The sequence below is a fragment of the Canis lupus genome, chromosome 5 (genome assembly GCF_003254725.2).
Source record: "Canis lupus dingo isolate Sandy chromosome 5, ASM325472v2, whole genome shotgun sequence".
Taxonomy (NCBI): Eukaryota; Metazoa; Chordata; class Mammalia; order Carnivora; family Canidae; genus Canis; species Canis lupus.
Genome location: NC_064247.1, coordinates 86,434,455 through 86,453,183, shown reverse-complemented (window position 1 = coordinate 86,453,183; position 18,729 = coordinate 86,434,455). Strand labels below are relative to the sequence as shown.

Here is an 18,729-nt window from a genome sequence, read left to right as displayed (position 1 = left end):
TCTGACCTCATGCCCAGTGGTGCCAGCCACGGCTACTCGGCGAACGCCGCGTGTCCCCAACAAAACCCACTCCTCGTCGAGAGAGAGCAGAGCGGAGTGACCGGAAGTGCCATGAAACTATGCAGAAGCCCATCTGCCCAGAGGATGGGCCCAGAGGATTTCCTGTAGGAAATTAGTGTTTTCCTGGTGAAAGCCACTCAGTGGACCCAAATCCTTTTCTCTCTCTCTCTCTCTCTCTCTCTTTCATCTCTCTTTTTCCCTGTCCCTCCACTATCCTTCCCTTTCTCTCTCTTCATCTTCGTCATCACCCCGTCTTATTTTTTCTCTTATTGTTTCTGATCCTGTGTGGTTTTTGAATCCTTGGCTCCTGTGAAAGTCTCTCAGTTTCTGCTTTCTGTGTCTAAACCCGTCTCCTAGGTTGTGACATCTGTAACGTGACTTTCTCTCTGTCATTCAGGATTTTTGGTCTTACGCTACGTTTGCTGTTTGGCGCTGTCGTTTGTCCCTCTCTGACTCTCTGATCATCTCGACCCATTTGTGTGGGTGGGAGGGGCTGTCTCCACGTTTACTGTTTGGTTTTTTTCCCAGGCTTCAACTTGTGTCTCTCATCCAACTTGTGGGATGGAGAAAAAGCCACAAACATTGAGATGCATTCCCCATAATCTAGTCAGGATGTGGAATCTGGTTTCAGCCATAACACAAACCACCAAACAGAACAACTAAGAACTTTACATAGGAGTTTAATGACAGGAAAAGCAGGGAAGAGGAGCGAACTAGTGGCTGTGATCAACAGGAACAGCCATTGCACACGTCTAATGATTTCTGAAAGCACCTCACAAGGCTGATTGTAAACGCTCCTGCAAAGGCAGGGACATAATTAGAGGATGAGCCCTGCCGAAGCAGCCCTGCTCTAAGGGAAACGCGACAGGACGCGGACGCACACGCATGTGAGCACACACACACACACACACACACACATACGAGTATAACAGAGAAGCAAACTGCAATGAGAAATTCATTTATACTTTTAGATTCCCAGAAGCACATAGAAAAATAAAAGCAAAGAAAACCCCACTATAAATAACCCTGCCACATTCTAAATAAAGCCCTTGAGTGGCTGGGGAGTCTCACTTGCTTCAAGGAGTTATAGGATTTGGTCATTTTCAATAGCTGTGTTTGCTTTCTCACCAAATTACTTCTCCTCGGAGAATCTGCCACAGGCACATGGGAATTATTCTCCGCGGCCAAAGTGCGCCGGTAGCAAAGGACATGACCAGAACCGTCCAGAGGAAGGTCGTCCCCCTCCGTAGTAAGAGTCCGGAAGGAAGAGATGAAACAGAGGAGCCCATATCCCTCTGGAAGAAGACTCTCGGCAGTCGCAAGAGGAATCAGGGAAGTCACCGCGGAGAGGAAAGTAAATTATAGATCCCACCTCTGGAGCCTTTGGGATATTGGTCACCAGCTCGGTTTCCAAGCGTACAGGGAATTGCGAATGAATTATTCAGCATTAACACAATTAGTTCAAGCAGCTGGAGGGGACAAGCTTTTTGTCTTCGTTTAGTTCCTGTCTGGAGTAGAGGATTTGGGTTTGTGCCCCACTCAACCCTCCCTCTTCCTTCTTCCTGTTGTCTGGGGACCCTCCGTTTGAGAGGAGCCCACGCAATTGCCCAGTCACGGCCCAAGGTCCCAGCGGGCTCTCTAGTATAGTGCTACAGCTCAAGTGATGCCGAACTCTGCCCAGATCAGAAGAAAAAGTCGGGACCTTGCACTACCGTCACCCAACCAATGAAAAGGTAAGTCAATGCAACTGTCTCAATTTTCTCACCTGCCAAACGGTGAGAATGACACCTGTAAATGTACTTTAAAAACCAAGCAAGAGGCCCGAAGTGGTCAGGACAAACGTTCTCCTGCTACTCCCTCTACATCATTATTCTCTTACTTCACTATCGTAAGTATTGAAATGTATATTTTTAAATGAGAAAGCAAAAAAAGACAGAGGGCACACTACCCTGTACCTGGAGACTCTCCCATGAATCCCTTTGTACGCGGCTCCAGCTCTACCCAGACCCACATTGTCGCAATCTCACCTCCCCGTAAAGGAAATATAACTGAGCCACCATACGCCTAACCCTCCAGCACACTTTTCTTCTCTCAAGGGCCATATACGGGCCTCTCTCCCCCATGAGCGAGGCATAGAGAGATGCCTGCCGATGAACAGGCATAGTGGTCTCGCAATTAGCTAGACTCTCTAAACGTATATTCAAATCCTACTAGATTTTGCACGCCTGTCATGAGACCCTAACTTGGTTGTACCTTCAGCGAGACTCACTTTACTCATCTGCAAACTGGGGTGGCAGCCAAGCCCACTGAGCACCTCCCATATGGGGTTCAAACGAGGCCAGGTGCTGCTGTGGTTACAGGGACACACCCTGGGGTCACCGTGTCCAGGCCTGACTCCGGGCTGCATCAAGTACTCACCGTGTGTCTAACCTGCAGCTGCTAACAGAGATGACTCTTCCCTTGAGCTCTCCCGGCCTGACAACGGGGATGGTGATGCCTTGCTCAGGGTTTCTGTGAGGACTGAACAAGCAGCCTTTATAAGGTGCCTACCATGCAGCAAACACTCAGTAGATATGATCAGTTTACTTCGGTCACTTAAAAACCTCCTTCTCTCCCCCACCCGAATGTCTCTCTGCACGATGTCATCAATCTCATAGTCTCCGACATATATTCACAACAAAAAGAGATCTATGCAACACAGCTGGGCTTTTTTAGGATTAGAGAGCAGCAGAAGTATGCATCTAGCCTTTTATTCCCTGCTGTTTCCCAATATCCTTCAGTCCTTCTCATCAGGCTCATTTGGATTCCGCTATTGCCTCCCATGGAAGCCCAGTGACATTTGAGACTCTGCAGATTTCAGAGCACATCTGCCATGTTGTGGTAAATACATGCAGAAAGAAAGGATTCCATGGGTCTGAGCAAGGGGTGGCTCCTGTTAACTGATCCAGTCGGGGCGGGGGGGGGGGGGTTGTCCACAGGCTGTTGCCTCTGCCTTCGCCTGCATCACGGAGGAGTTCCAGCTGCAAACTGATGTCGCAGCCTATGGTACCCGGCACCTACCACATGGGGTTCAAATGAAATAAGCTGTGGCTCCTACCCTATACCTTGCCTAGAGCTCTTCCAAACATCAGTGCCCATGACCCATTTCTTTAATTAAGAGGTACACCAAATTTACTCAGGTTGGATACAGAGAACGGAAAGCATGAGTCAAGCTATCCTGGGATTGACTGACAACTGAGTGAATATATCTATATTTTGAGGCTTTAATGTGCATAGGAATTACCTGGGGGAAACCGTTAAAATGCAGATTCTGATTCGGTAAATCAGGTATACAGGTGGTGAATGAAATTCCGCATTTCTGACCAGCTCCCAGGGGCTGCTGGGTCTGCAGACCCCTCACTCTTAGTACCAAGAATGTAGCGAATCCTATTTCTCTTCCCAGTTGTAAGATCTAAAAGGACTTCTAAAAGTATTGAAAAGTTACCATAGCTACTGAGATACCCACATCTTAACTAAATATTCCAATACGTGAATATTGACAAGACTGCCTTTACTATATCTCAAGACATTCAAGGAGTCGGGGACAGAAACACACGCGGTCAAAGGATCACAAGGAGGGCGAGGGGGTGAGGGAGGGTGGGAGGGAGGGAGAGAGAAAGAGTATAGAGGGTGAGTTTAAGTTAGCTATAAAGGAGAGGATGTGAAAATCAACGAAAGGAAAGCTCACTAAAGTGGAGTCAAGAGGCTCCGCAGGGAGAGTTTACACCCTACTGAATACTCAAAAGGAAGAGATGGGCCTTGCACGCGGATGCTACTCTTTGGCCCAGCAGGGGAAGGCAGGCTTGTCTCCTGACAGCTCAGCCAATGAGAGGGAGAGCTCTTAAGGAGAGCTTTTAACTCCCAGAGGACTCCAAGGGACGTTCTGTTTGCAAGAGCCTTTCTATCCCCCCCACCCCCCACGAGAGCTACCTCTCCTTCCTTCTCCAGACACCCCCATGGTGTTGCTGCAGCTTGCTTATCCCAGATGGCAATTCTCTTTTATTCTCCAATAAGCTCATCTTTGGCTGGTGAAATAACTGGGAGTTTTATTTTTAAAGTTAATGATATGTATGGAAGGAAAATGCTAAAATATTAAAGAAACTACCGTCTAGAAAACACACATAGCCAGGCTGAAGGAAATGCTGCAGCACCGTTTGTTATCTTTCTTAAACAACATGAGACCATAAATACCTTTCCTAGGTTATTCTTAATTATTGAAAAGCTACAGGCAGCATGCAGGCTGACCATAATACTCGGAACATTACAAACACAGGTTCCCATTTCAAAGCCAGATACAAACCCTTTATTTCTGGTTCATATTTGGTCTGTCCCACGGTAATGGACGTCGTTTAAGTACACTTAGCGGTACAGCAAGGCTATGGCTGCCCTGGCTCTCTTCATAGTGTTGTAAAAACGATCGAATATTTCTAGCTCTTTAATTTATTAATTGATGAGATTGTCCTTCCAAGTATTTAAATAAGATCACATTTACCAAATGTGATTCAAACTAAATAACAGTCTCCAAGAATATGCTATGAATAGAGAGCATTGATTCTAAGAAAAATTGAATGATATAACATCGCCATTTACTTTCCTCTCATTTTGTTTTGCAATGTGTTATGACGTAATAATAGCATATCCTAGAAAATAAAATGGGCAAAATTATAAAGAAAAGAAACTGACAATCTAATCACCTAAATGGGGGGGGGGGGAGGTTGACTGTAATGGCACATTTCCTTACAGACTCCTGTTTCTTGATATTTGACGTATTAATATGCATCAATATCACAATTTAACTTACTTGTTTTTCACGGGGGTTACATACCTATCATTGAGTCTTATATTTTTCTCAATCGGGAATTTTTTTTTCCAGAAACAATGGGTGGTGCTTATAAATATGAATAGGACTCTTCCTACATTGATTTTTAAAATAAAGAGTACTGGCATTCTCAGGGGTGAAAGGAGAAAAACTCAAGAAAACAAATAGCAGAATGGTGAACATCTCTGCATACGAATGATCGGGGGATCAGTACGCAGGAGTTCATTATTTTTGTAAGTGACTGAATATATGTATTATTTTCACATGCACACACGTCTTAATATACGCCAGGCACTCTGTTCATATCGCACACGCAGTCTACACACATTTTGCATCTTGTTTCGGGTATTTATTCAGTTGCCATGTCCCCGTGTTATAAATCTTAGTGATTTTTAATGATTCAGACTATCCCGCTAACGTAAATAAACCGGGAAGGCCTTCCTGGTTGAGTAGCATTTACGCTTCACCAAGTCTTCCCCGTGAGCTCCAGCTCCATACTTGCGATCGAAATCAGTGTTGCGTTTGCTTTTTTTAATTTTTTGATACCAATTACCTTGTCATTTATTCATAAAGTAGATGACATGATCCGGCTTTTCATCCATTACCATAGGACTACTATCACTTGCTTCAAGTGGGAAAAATATACCCGCCTCAACGAGATGACCCTTAAGGAGACTGAAAATATATGCAAGACTTTTAAGAGGTTTGAGTGAGTGTATTTTGGGGCGGGGAGGGTTCTGCGAGATAAGCACAGACTCTCGGTACGCTCACCCGGTCCCTGGGTATGGACTGAAGCAAACAGGGTGAATGTCTGGGGCCAGAGAGAAGGGATCAGGAGGTGATTAGGGATTTTACTGGTGCACAAGCCCTGCTGATAGATCACGCACACATGCGAGTCTGCGCGCGTGTGTGCATTTAGGGTTTCTTCTGATCCACGCGACTGATACCATTTCATTTCTCTCTATCAGTGTCGGAAAACTTCCCAAGCTCCGGGATGCCCATTATGTCCCAGCCGGGCCACTGGATAAGGGGCAAGCTCTTCCCGTGGCCTTGGCCGGGCTGGGACACGCGATGCTGACCTGCGTGCCTGCCACGTCACTGGGGCCCGGGCTGCGTAGGGCAGAGGGTTCTCACACCGGACAGCGAGTGGGCCTCACGGGCCAGGATACGGCAGATGGTGGCCGCGTAGCCCAGCACCCTGCGTGCACACAGCCGGCCACAGAACGGCCTGTCCAGAGCCACCTCGTCGCCGGCTGCGGACAGCGTCATCGCCTGGCACCCGGGCCTTCGCACTCAGCACCACCCAAAGGCTTTCCAAGTTACAGAGAAGAGAGGAGGTTAGAAGGGCAAATTTAAAGAGAGAAAATGAGTCAGAGCCGTGGAGGGAGAGAATTATAAATAGACGGAGCATCACCAGCAGTGGAGTTCTATCCAAATAAGGAACTGCTCCGAGGCCCAGGTAGGAGGGGGAGAGGGAGGAGAGAGCAGGGAGCTGACGCAAGAGAGCCCATTAGGGTGGGACTCTGACCACCTGCAGAACAAACTGGTTTCTCCCAAAATAAAGCAACATGAGGAGCCGAGGATCACAGACCACAGAACAAGAGCTAAAGGGACCTGGGCAGAAAATCAATAGACCCCATGCTCATTTCTCTCATATCGCCCTCTTTGCCGGCTCCACGGGGATTCATTCGTATCTTAAATATACTTTTGTGATCCACGATCCCATCACCGGTGAGGAAACCGCACACGACAGGCGCACGAGGTTCTCTGACGGGTCCCCCGCGGCAGAGGTGCGGAGAGGGCAGCCAGGTCTCCAGGAGCCCCTCCCCACCTTCCCAAGGCCACTCAGCACCCCCCCGGGGTGCCAGGCCCTGTCTCCAGCCTCTGAGCAGCCCCCCCCACCAACCCTGCACACCACGGCCACCGCCGCAGCATCGTCCCTTCCCAGCTCGGTTACAGTCCGGCCCCCACGCGGTTTCCTTAGGGAGGAGCCTACATCCCACCCAACGGACCACCGTCCCACTCAGGTGCCTCACGGAGCCAGGCTCCTTTACTTCGGGGTCCCTGTCTCCATCCGAGTGCGGCAGTTGCTAGCAGGCGGCGTTGGCCGTTGCCTGTCCACCCCCACAGCACCCCACCAGTTCCGTGACAGAGGGTGGGTGTCGGGGTTCGGGGCTCACTCAGGGCAGACAATGTCTCATCCACGGTGCTTGGGGGATCCTAAGTGCTCAGTGCGCATTTGTCGGGTGGCTTCATCTAACACTCTGGTGACCCAGCACAGGGCTCCCAGGATAACAGCGGGCGGGTCGCCTCATGTGCGTCTCACCCAAGGGACATGACTGTTATGGTCTTAGTTGCAAGATGTATGAAAACCATCATATTTTTTTCTTTTTCCTCTCTCTCTCCTTTTTAAGACAAGAACACATATGCACATAGGACAGAGTCCCAGGCACCACCTTATCCTGCACCAGCACCGGCAGAGAAAGCCAACGTGAAGGTCCTGAGGATCGTGACACGCTAGGTACTCGCGGACAGCGGGCTCTGCACCACCTGTTCCACAAAGAACTAGAGTCAGGAGCGGAGTCTCTGGCTGACACTGGTTTTACAGAAATCCAGAAAGAGGAGTTTGGGGGCACCCGTGCCGCCCGCACAAACCTAAGCTGGCAGATGGATGGGGAACCGCGGAACCAGCCCACAGGGGTCCGGGCGGCCTCTGCAGAGCGCTCGGCACAGCCTCCTCCAAAAGCCGGGTTAACAAGTTACCCATTAGCACGAACGCAAAGAAACACTTTGATTTAATTAAAAAAAAAAAAAAAAGGATCTACTTAGTTGAGGGGCAGCTGGGTGGCCCAGCCAGCTGAGTGTCTGCCCTCCGTCCAGGTCACGGGGCTCCAGGGCCCCGGGGCCCCACGGCCAGCGGCCCCCACGCTTCTCCCTGCCCCTCTGCCCCACCCACGCGTGCTCTCCCGCTCTGTCTCTCAGGCCAACTCCCCCACCGACCCCAGGGCAGGCAGGGCTCAGTCTCAGGACCCGTGAGACCCCGACAGAGGCTGAAACCAAGGGCAGGACACCTAACCGGCTGAGCCACCCCGGCGCCCCAAGAATGACCTTTAAAATCGCAAAGTAGAAACAATGTTCAAACTACGAGCTGCTCTCTAAAGTGCTGAAGGGGAACATGAAAGGATTGCACAGCCCCCTTCATTGGAAAAAGCCACTCGTATGAAATCTTATTGGGTTTATGATACTTTTTAATCAATTCCCCCGTTATTTAGGTGACCCATTCAGGTATTTGAGCACAACGCTTCCTGAGCACCCCCTGTCTACAGGCAGTGTTCTGGGTTCTGGGGAAACAGTGAAAAACAAAGGAGGCGAAACCTGTCTCGTCCGTGGAACATGCACTGTCGTCGGAAACAAATCACAAACAAGACAAAGTATAGAGTATGTGAGGCAACGATCATCAGGAAGACGAAAAAGTAAAGCACCGCCAGGGGCTGTGAGATATTAGAGAGGGCAGTTATTTCTGGGGCAGGACGGGACAGGGAAGGCTTCTCTGTGAATGGGACTTTCAACCTCGTTTTAAGTCAGCCAGAAACACACGCACTTCCAGGCAAGGCGACCCTGAGTAGGGCCACGGTGTCCCCACGACACCGCACAGCCCCTCTGTCCTGCTGCCATAGCTTGGGTTTCCAGTCCACCCCACCTCAACCCAAGTGACGCATCATCCTTCCAAACACACTGAAACATCACCTCAGCAACATGCCCTGGGACACCCGAAAGGACCCTTCTTTGGGCTCCCGATGTCTTGTGCTCACCCGGCAGCATAACTCTCTGGCCACCACTGCAACGACACCCCCCCCCACACACACACACCCACATACACGGATGCACACACACCTGTAACTAAGAACACATTACAGGGCCGCCTCGGCGGCCCCATCAGTGAAGCCAGAGACTCTTGATTTCCACTCAGGTCATGATCTCAGGGTCCCGGGAGACAGCCCTGCATAAGGCTCCGTGCTCAGCGCACAGTGTGCTTGTCCCTCCCTCTGCCCCTACCCCACCCCACCTCACTGCCCCACCCCCGGCTTTAAAATAAATACATAAACCATTAAAAAAAGAATACAGTTGGGCAGCCCGGGTGGCTCGGTGGCTTAGCACCTGCCTTTGGCCCAGGGCGCGATCCTGGAGACCCGGGATCGAATCCCACGTCGGGCTCCCGGTGCATGGAGCCTGCTTCTCCCTCTGCCTGTGTCTCTGCCTCTCTCTCTGGGTCTCTCATGAATAAATAAAATCTTAAAAAAAAAAAAAAGAATATAGTCGTGGCTACAATTACTATGTACAGAGACTATGCATACATGATGGTATGGACTCTGACATACTCTTATTTATTCTACTTGGAGAGCGTTTGAAGACTTTTTAGTAATTTCTGCAGAGTTAACATTCAGAAAGTGACAAAGCCAAACTTCGGACTTCTGGAGAGTGCATCTCGAGGGCTTGCTCTTCCTCTGCACTCAGCTGTCTAGCGATAGAGTGAAAACACACGGATCACGGGAGGGTGCACGTAAAGCTCTGAAAAGCCGATCGCTCAAAACCCGGCTCTGCCATGAGCTTGAGTGCAGCCCACGGTGCTGAGGCCCCAGCCCAGCGATCACAGGAGGGCCTTTAGGACAGCGGGTATGGTCCTACGTGACGGATGCTCCTCAGCCTGGGGGAAGCTCGGCAATGAAGTGGCTTGCAGCTGGACACGGGAGAGCGTGCACGGAGACAGAACACCTGAAGCACCGGTGGGCACCTTGATGCGGATCCTCCTCTCCCCCAGCCTGACTCAGAATCTGAAGCCGTCACCCGAGATGTAGTTCTGGCTTCGCTACGACCCAAGAGCCTCAAACCCGAAGCTACAATATTTCAGGAGCAATGTTCTTTAAGGGGAAATATGTAGGATTGGAAATGTTTGCTGGAATTTCTTCATAAAATTAGTTCGACTGATTTAACAGTTGAGCTGGCCAGGATAGAGAAGAGAGAAAGAGCTAATTCATAAAAAATAAAATAAAATAAAATAAAATAAAGTAAAATAAAATAATAAAAAAGTAAAATAAAATAAAATAAATAAAATAAATAAAATTAAAATAAAATAAAATAAAATAAAATAATAAAATAAAATAATAAAATAAAATAATAAAATAAAATAAAATAAAATAAAATAGTCATAAAGACTCAGGGGTGTTTTGGCCACTTCAAAGTCTTAGGGTTCACATGTGACATTTCTGTCACTCGAGCAAGAATTTTTTGAGCATTACTAAATCACAAATCGATGCTAAATGCCTGCTTGTTTGCTTCCAGTTCTATCACTTAATTGAAAGAACAGAGTTAAAATTAGTCATCAGACTCCTATGAATCCAAAACAAACCCCAATTTAATTACCTTTTCTATTCAGACAAATATGGAAAGTTCTCCTGGGCATAGCATGTTCAGTTATTTATATTATATAAGATACTATTTGCAGTCATATACTTCCATAAAGAATCAACTAATAGAAACGGTAAGAAAATACTCAATTACACATGCATGAGCCTGTAGATCCAGAATTTCCTGTGGTAGGAAAACGAACTGCCTGGGGGCTGGCTCAAGTTCTAAATATCCAGGAGGGAGGACTTTAGGGACTCTGAATTCAATATTCAACACTTCCTTTAAAAAAACAAAAGGTTGAGCTTTACTATTTATTATTTGCTTTTTAAAGGTTTTATGTTTAAGTAATTTCTGCACCTGATGTGGGGCTTGAACTCACAACCCTGAGATCTAAGCGGCGCACGTCCTACGACTGACTCAGGCATCCCCGTAGGCAAGAACTCTTGAGTGCAAATTATGGTTCAAACACGTGGCAGCTCATCTCAAAAGCATAACAGGATACGGTGGGTAAGATCATGGCCTTGGGAATGCCCAACGCGATTCAAACCCCGAGCTCTTCCCAGCTCTCTGCTCTTGCTTTACCGATCCTCCTAAGGCTCACGGCTGCCGTACTTAAAACACAAAAAGAGCATCATGCTGGTCAAGACGCCCATATTCAAAGCCCACTGGGCCTGAGGTGTTTGGCAATTGAGCAGCTTTCACACCAAGACACACATTAAGGCACGTACACTGCACGGCGAGGAGGAGCAGGACCGTGACCACGACGTCAGTATGACTGGGCCGCGGCCTGTGTTCCAGCACGGTCGTGGCAATGGGACGCGCTAGGTCTACAAACAACCTCAAGTCTGCTACCTGAGTTTGTATCAGGCAAAGCAAAAAAAAACAAAAAATAAAAAACAAAAAACAAAACAAGAAAAACACCAAAAAACCCACAACAGCAACAACAACAACAACAAACACACTTTCGGAGATTTTTGTATTTTAGACACATTGATAAAGGTCTTCAGACCTATTTTACACATATGATTGGTGTACTCACGTATGTACGTATATGCACACACACACACACACACACGTATATGCAGAAACAGGAGGGCAAGCTATTGCTAGTGCTAGGATCAAGATCAAGTAAGGTGGTGCCCACCAGGTGCCCCCATGGTACTGGCCAGGATGGGCCACACACTCAACGGGGGCGGAGATCATGGTTCTGGTCTCGGATATATACTCCCGTGTGCCTAAGAGAGGGCCTGATGAATCCTGGTGATTGCTGGCATCCCCTCATGCAGGCTTCCCGTGTCCAAGCAGACCAACTACATGAGGTGAGAAGACAGTCCTTGGAGGGTCTCCAATTGCCCCACAAGACAGCGAGGTGGAGGTAGGAGGGCCCTCGCAAGTTCCCAGCAAGACACAGAGAGTTAACCCACGTCTTGACGATCAATATTCAATGCTCTTCCTATTTTTCTTTTAAATCCCTGCTTTTGGGAAATGAGTACCATTGGCCCGGTTCACTTCTTAATCTAGACCTCGGTGTCCATCGAAAGATGAATGGATAAGGAAGCTGTGGTCTCTGTATACAATGGAATATTCCTCAGCCATTAGAAACGACCAATACCCACCATGTGCTTCGACGGGATGGAACTGGAGGGTATGATGCTGAGTGAAGTAAGTCAGTCGGAGAAGGACAAACATTGTATGTTCTCATTCATTTGGGGAATATAAAAAGTAGTGAAAGGGAATAAAGGGGAAAGGAGAAAAAATAAGTGGGAAATATCAGAAAAGGAGACAGAACATGAAGACTCCTAACTCTGGGAAACCAACTAGGGGGGGTGGAAGGGGAGGAGGGTGGGGGGTGGGGGTGACTGGGTGACGGGCACTGAGGGGGGCACTTGACGGGATGAGCACTGGGTGTTATTCTGTATGTTGGCAAATTGAACACCAATAAAAAATAAATTTATTATAAAAAAAATCTAGACAGGAAAATCAGCCAGTGGCAGGCGGATACTCGGACTCCTCCTATGATGACGGTGTGGGAAGCCTGTGAACGCTTCGGAGGGACAACCACGTGAGCGCCAATAACCAGTGGTGTGATCTCGGGGGGACCACTCCCCTACACAAGGAAGGTTGGTCTAACCTGCCGACAGCAGCACAAGTGCAAACCCGCCCGCACACAGCCCCGTATGAAATTCCTTCTGCACACCTCTGACCCCATCGGACACCGAAGGGCTCGTCTCCTACTGCAAACTTCACTGAACCACGGCACGCAGCTCTGTGAAGCGCGCACGCCAAGAACTTCCCGTTCTGCATCCCGGTTAATAACTGAAACAACAAGCCACGAACAAAACTGAAACCAAAAAAGGAGACAAATCTTCCTCCAACGGGAAGCTGCGTGGCCTCAAAACAAAATGCAACAGATGACGTCTTAGGACCTGAGGCCGCAGAAATTCCGAGTGAACAGAAACATACGGACGCTCCAGCCAGAGGGCAAGTCCGGCTGGCACGCACGCCCCGGGCGAAAGGGGGGCAGAGGCCCAGCTGAGCGCGCCTGAGCACGTGCTGGCACCTGAAGGGGGACGGGGCGGGGAGCGGGCCTTCGGCGAGGTCACTGCACACACCTGAGGCCGTGGGGCTGCCCGTACCCCCGAGGGGCCCAGGCTAACTGCACCAGCCGCCGGGCCAACGGGCCACAGCTATGTGCCACCGGGTGGGCCGAGTCCGATGTCACAGACCTAAGAAGGAGAAGCAGACCCCGAAATCGGGATCTTAGACACGCAGCTTACCCGGCCAACGAGAATCGGTTCAGGTCCAGAAAACTCCTCCAGGACAAACATTTGATTCCAAACCCAGCCTCTCTTGGAGCGGTTCAAAACCCGCTGCTCGTCACTCAGCCGGCTGGGTTCCAGAGGGGGCCCGCCCAGGAAGACCGGGGCCGGGCCCGTGGGAGCCGCAGGAGCGCAAGGGGGCAGCGCCATCCATAGTACCAGGAGCGGGGTCCAGAGATCCAAGGGCATCCCCGCGAGCCGCTCGGGCATGGTCCCGCCGCCGCCGCCGGGGCAGGCGCCCCACAGCCCGACGACTACTTGCTGGGGCTCCGGCCCGCAGCCATCCAGCTCACCGCGCCGCGCCCAGCGTCCACTCACAGCTCCGCCGCGGCCTTGGGCTCAGGAACCGGGCATCGCCTGGGCCGCTCCCCCAGCACCCCGATCCGCGGGCCTCCTGGCATCGAAGCTCCCTGCAAAACAAGGACGAGAGGGGTGAGGGTCCCGCGGCAGGGCCCCGGCTCGGGGCCGCCTCTGCAGAGCCCAGCGGCGGGGGGGCCTCTGAGGAATCACCACCCGTGGGCCCCCCGCTCAGTCAGGCCTTAATGGCCTTTCAGTATTTGCTCCGGGTCTACACTGATCACAACCCACTTAAGCACCAGAAGTTCTGTCCTTCCTCCCTGTTGCCCTCTCTTCCTTCCCTCCCCGTCACCATCCCTCCCTTCTTTCTCTTTTTTGTGATGCAGGTTGGGGAACCCCTGGGGGCTCAGCGGCTGAGCATCTGCTTTGGGTCCAGGCATGATCCGGGGTCCCCGGGTCCAGTCCCTCGTCAGGCCCCCCGCATGGAGCCTGCTTCTCCCTCTGCCTGTGTCTCTGCCTCTCTCTGTGTCTCTCATGAATAAATGAATAAAATCTTCAAAAAAAAGTGTAACGCAAATTGGAACATGGGCCCTGTTGTATTCCCTTAGAGAACGCAAGTGCCTGCCTGCCTTCCACCCGTCCTTCCTTCCTCCCTCTTCCCCTTCCTCCTTCCTCTTCCCCTTCCTCCTCCCTCTTCCCCTTCCTCCCGGCTCTTCCCCATCCTCCTCCCTCTTCCCCTTCCTCCTCCCTCTTCCCCTTCCTCCTCCCTCTTAACCTTCCTTCCTCCCTCTTCCCCTTCCTCCTCCCTCATAACCTTCCTCCTTCCTCTTAACCTTCCTTCCTCCCTCTTCCCCTTCCTCCTCCCTCTTCCCCTTCCTCCTCCCTCTTCCCCCTCCTCCTTACTCTTACCCTTCCTCTGTCTCTCTCTCCCTCTCTAATGTAAAGATGGTTCCTAGTTCACTCTCTGCTGAGCTATGTGAAGACACTAGCCTCTAATGGGTAATTAAAAATATATGTACTTAACACGAGACTGGGAAAGGAAAGTTCCCATATCTACAGTCCTAGCTGCCACAAGGCATCAGGAGGGACGGTCCCGTTCAGGGTACAGGATGCAATTCTGTGCCACGATGCTAATAACGAGTGAATAAAATTAGAATGCTCCCAGAGAGAAACTCGGTAATGTCCAGCATGTACGCTGTAATCAGGATGGTGTCAGGGCTCCCATTCTAAATGTACAGTCGAACAGGAGATTTAAATTATGAAAAGCTCCTCTGGGAATGAAATATGGTAAAAATACAATTTCCAATTGAGGAGATCCAGAAAGGGATGGGCAAAAAAATCCCCCATTACCTGAGGTGTCAAATACATTTTTTGCTTACCTTCAGCATGGCAAAATGTGTTTCCTCCCTCTCAAAAAAAAATTATTTTTAAAGAAATAATGCTCACTGCAGATCCCAGGGAGAAGCCTTGCCAAATTAGATTAAACGGGAAAATAATTCTTCAAGACACCACCGGGACGGGTTGGGCTCAGGGAATCTGTAACGGGGTAGGGAACCTTTGGCCTCCAGGTCTTGGGCCCGGCATGGCGCAGGGCAGGATTGCAGCAACGTCTGGAACACAGGTCAGGGCCGGGGCGCAGGCAGCTGCAGGCGGAGCCAATGGGCCTCAGATGCAGGCTGCCTCTGCTCTAACCCAGCTGGGGACCCGGGGACGGCCCCCCTGCATCTGCGGGTTGGGGCCCCCCTGCATCCCCGGCCCTGGGCCCACCTGCATCCCCGGCCCTGGGCCCACCTGCATCCCCGGCCCTGGGGCCGCCTGCATCCCCGGCCCTGGGCCCTCCTGCATCTGCGGGTTGGGGCCCACCTGCATCCCCAGGCCTGGGCCCCCCTGCATCCCAGGCCCTGGGCCCCCATGCATCTGCGGGTTGGGGCCCACCTGCATCCCCAGGCCTGGGCCCCCCTGCATCCCAGGCCCTGGGCCCCTCTGCATCCCCGGCCCTGGGGCCGCCTGCATCCCTGCCTGTGCTTTCAATAGGAAAGTACAAGAGGCAAGAGCACTGTCCCATCCCTCCCCTGGAGCTGCCACGCACGGAGGACCAGCTGTCCCTAAAGCAGATCTCCATCAACACCTCTCTAGGTCCAGCGCAGAGCAGACCTCCGCAGGCCTCAAATTTAAAGCCAACCAAAGCTTGCAAGCTCTCCATGAAAAGACCTCAAAGTATTCATCTCTGTCTGACTTGCCAGGACCACCTACTTATCTGAGCAGCCTTTGCAGCGGGGCCACCGCGGGCCCTGACCTGTCCCGCACAAGCGGCCGGGACGAGCCACGGGAACACCCCAGTAGCTGCGTGGCCTGTGTGGGGGCAGACAAGCCTGGGTCGGGACCCCAGCGCGCCCCACTTGCTGCCCCGGTCGTGATGGATGCCACTTAGCTCTCTGAGCTCCATCGTCCCTTCTGCAACACGGCGGCAGTAATTCCCACTTCCCTCCGGGCCCCAGGGTGAGTCAGAGCCCAAAGTCCTGGAAAACAGCGGGAACACAGTAAGCACGCCCCCAGCCGTGGCCCTGTGGTCTTCCTAAGTGGGGCTGGGAGGGTGGCGGGGACAGGCTCCCTGCCCTTGGGAGGCAGAAAACAGAAAGTCAAATGCCAGAGTCGAGGGTTAAGCTGTGTGGCCTCTACAGGAGGAGCACCCAAGGCACAGGCGTGACACGGGGCACTCACAGGTCTTCCAGCAGTGGTGTAAGTGGGTGAAGGTGGTGCTGGGGGCGCGGGAACGTGGAACTGATCCTGTCCCTGCAGCCTCAGCCCAAACACTTCTCAAGGAAAAGGGTCAGGGGCGCCTGGGGGCTCAGCGGCGGAGCGGCTGCCTTCGGCTCAGGGCGTGACCCCGGGGTCCCGGGATCCAGTCCCACATCGAGGTCCCTGCAGGGAGCCTGCTTCTCCCTCTGCCTGTGTCTCTGACTCTCTCTGTGTCTCATGAATAAATAAATAAAATCTAATAAAAAAAAAAAAGAAAAGAAAAGAAAAGAAAAAAAGAAAAAAGAAAAGAAAGAAGAAAGAAAAGAAAAGAAAAGAAAAAAAAGAAAAAAGGAAAAGAAAGGAAAGGAAAGGAAAGGAAAGGAAAGGAAAGGAAAGGAAAGGAAAGGAAAGGAAAGAGGAAAGGAAAAGGAAAAGGGCCTGTCCTCTGCAAGCACAGCTTGTGTAGGACAGAGCAGCCCCATTCGGGGCTCAGGGCCACACGTGGCCTTCCCGGGCGGTGGGTGCGGAGCCCAGCCTCCGGGGGCCTGAGGTCGACTTGCCGGCTTTGCATCGGGGGCCACCCCCCCACCCCCCCGCAGAGCAGCAGCAGCCTCACAACGTGGGCCCACCTGGCCGGCCCTGAGCATTCAGAGGGGTCACCTCGTTCAAGCAGCGCGGAAGGCCTGGAACCTACAGCTCTTTTTAAATTGTGCCACATACTCTGCAAGTCGACGGGGCCTCTGCTCTGCTGTTAGCGGTTCTGGGGCAAGAAAACTCCTTTCCGCTTGACACGCGCGCCGCTTGTGTCCTCCGCTGGCCCCGAGGGTGCCCAGCACGGGATGAATGCAATGGGGGTTGGCTCTGCAGCTGAGCCCAGCAGGCTCGGGCTGGCAGCGACCACTGGCCCAGGTGCTGAAGTGATGGCACGTTGTGACTTCGCCCCAGGCAGCCAGAGGTCACAGGCCATGAGGGGTCCCCGTGCAGTGTCCACGGCCCAGGGCCACCAGGGCTCGTGCGGCCTGCCCAACACCGATGCGCCCGGCCACCGAGGGACTTGCTGGGACGAGCGGACAAAAGACCACCCTGGCAGAGAATAGCCCGTCATCTGCATCTAGGGATGAACCCAGGGTCCCCTGCGCTCACCAGCCCTTGCCCGGCAGCATAAGCCTGTGCCAGGCGGGCAGTGCCAGGTCCCAGGTCCCAGGTCCCAGGGCCCGGGCAGGTGCACAGCGTCAGTGCGGGACAGGGAGGCGAGGGAAGCCGCGCCTGGATGCTCATCCCGCAGCACCAGGGAAGGCTCCCCAGAGGTGGCGGCCGGCCGGCTCCAGGAGGCATCGCCCAGCCGCCGGGGCAGCTGTGCAAGGGCCTGCAGGTGAGGCCTCGGCGGAGCACGAGCACCGGCCCACCCAGGGCGGCGGCGGCCAACCATCCCCGGCGAGGCCGCCCATCCCCCGAGCCCTGCCCGACCTGAGCGCACCCTGATGGGTGGTGGGTGCCAGCGCCCCAACCCCAGGGCGGGAGGGGGTCCTGAGTACAGGGGCCCGGCGGCCGGACCAGGCGAGCCCCGCTCACTGGCACTCCTCACCTCCGGGGACGGGAGGACGGGCTCCTGTCCCGCAGCTGCTGCGGAGGTCAGGAGTCGCCCCAACGCCGGGGACACCCCCTCACCCACACCAGCCTCCCGGCCGGACGTGGAGGACCCGCACACACCCCGGCACCCCGGCCGCCCCTGCACCCTCTCCCATCCCCTGTACTGCTACCCAAGGTCCTGGTTTTTCCTTCAGTGCCCGTTCCAAAGTGGGGAGCCAGAGCCGCTGGTTACACGGAGATGCACAGTGGGCACCTAGGAAGCGTTTGGGTGGTGGGTTTTTTAAAGACCTTATTTATTTATTCCTGAGGGACACAGAGAGAGAGGCCGAGCCCCAGGCAGAGGGGGCAGCAGGCTCCCTGCGGGGACCTGACGCGGGACTCGATCCCGGGACCCCGGGGTCCCGCCCTGGGCCGGAGGCAGGCGCCCCACCACCGAGCCCCCAGGCGCCCCGAGTCATGCACGCACACGTGCCCACACACGGCGAGTCACCAAGAAACACTAGCACGTGCACACACGTCGCAGGAACACGCGCAGCTCCCCGGGCCCTTGAACCTGCTCCCCAGGGGACCGTGATGGGAGCGTCACTCTGCCACCATCGTTCCCATCTCAGGGAGACACAGACTGAAGCACAGAGAGACGCTATCTTAAGTGATGCTTTATTCGCACTTGATTAGATACTGTCAAAGCCTGAGGTCACTTCTCTGGGAAAAAGGAAGAGCAGCAGAGCTTAGAGGCAGAGGCACGCTGTTACACATCTCAGTGGGTCTCAGACAAAAAAGAAAAAAGGATGCTTGGTTCCCAATTTCCATACTGTAAATACTCGCACCGATTCCAGGCCGTCCGTGTGGCCACTAACGAGTTGTGGCAGTTCCTGAAAACCTACCCAGCGGCTCCCGTAAACCTAGCACTAGCCCCCCCGACGCCCCTGGGGGCGCTTCTCAGCCCTAACGCGCACACTA

General features: G+C 52.6%; 1 protein-coding gene across 4 annotated transcripts in view; it reads right to left on the bottom strand.

Moving 5' to 3' along the window:
• The window catches only part of CDH8 (cadherin 8), a 358,676-nt gene that overhangs the window by 330,392 nt on the left and 9,555 nt on the right, over positions 1-18,729 (bottom strand). The window contains exon 2 of one of the 4 annotated variants that reach the window (XM_049110768.1): positions 13,102-13,553. In XM_049110768.1, coding sequence (XP_048966725.1) covers positions 13,102-13,353 — 252 coding nt within the window. In that variant the 5' untranslated portion in view covers positions 13,354-13,553. Of the gene's footprint in view, positions 1-13,101; positions 13,558-18,729 lie in introns of those variants that run through there. The other 3 variants (XM_035716225.2, XM_025426341.3, XM_035716226.2) reach the window with 3 other exon arrangements.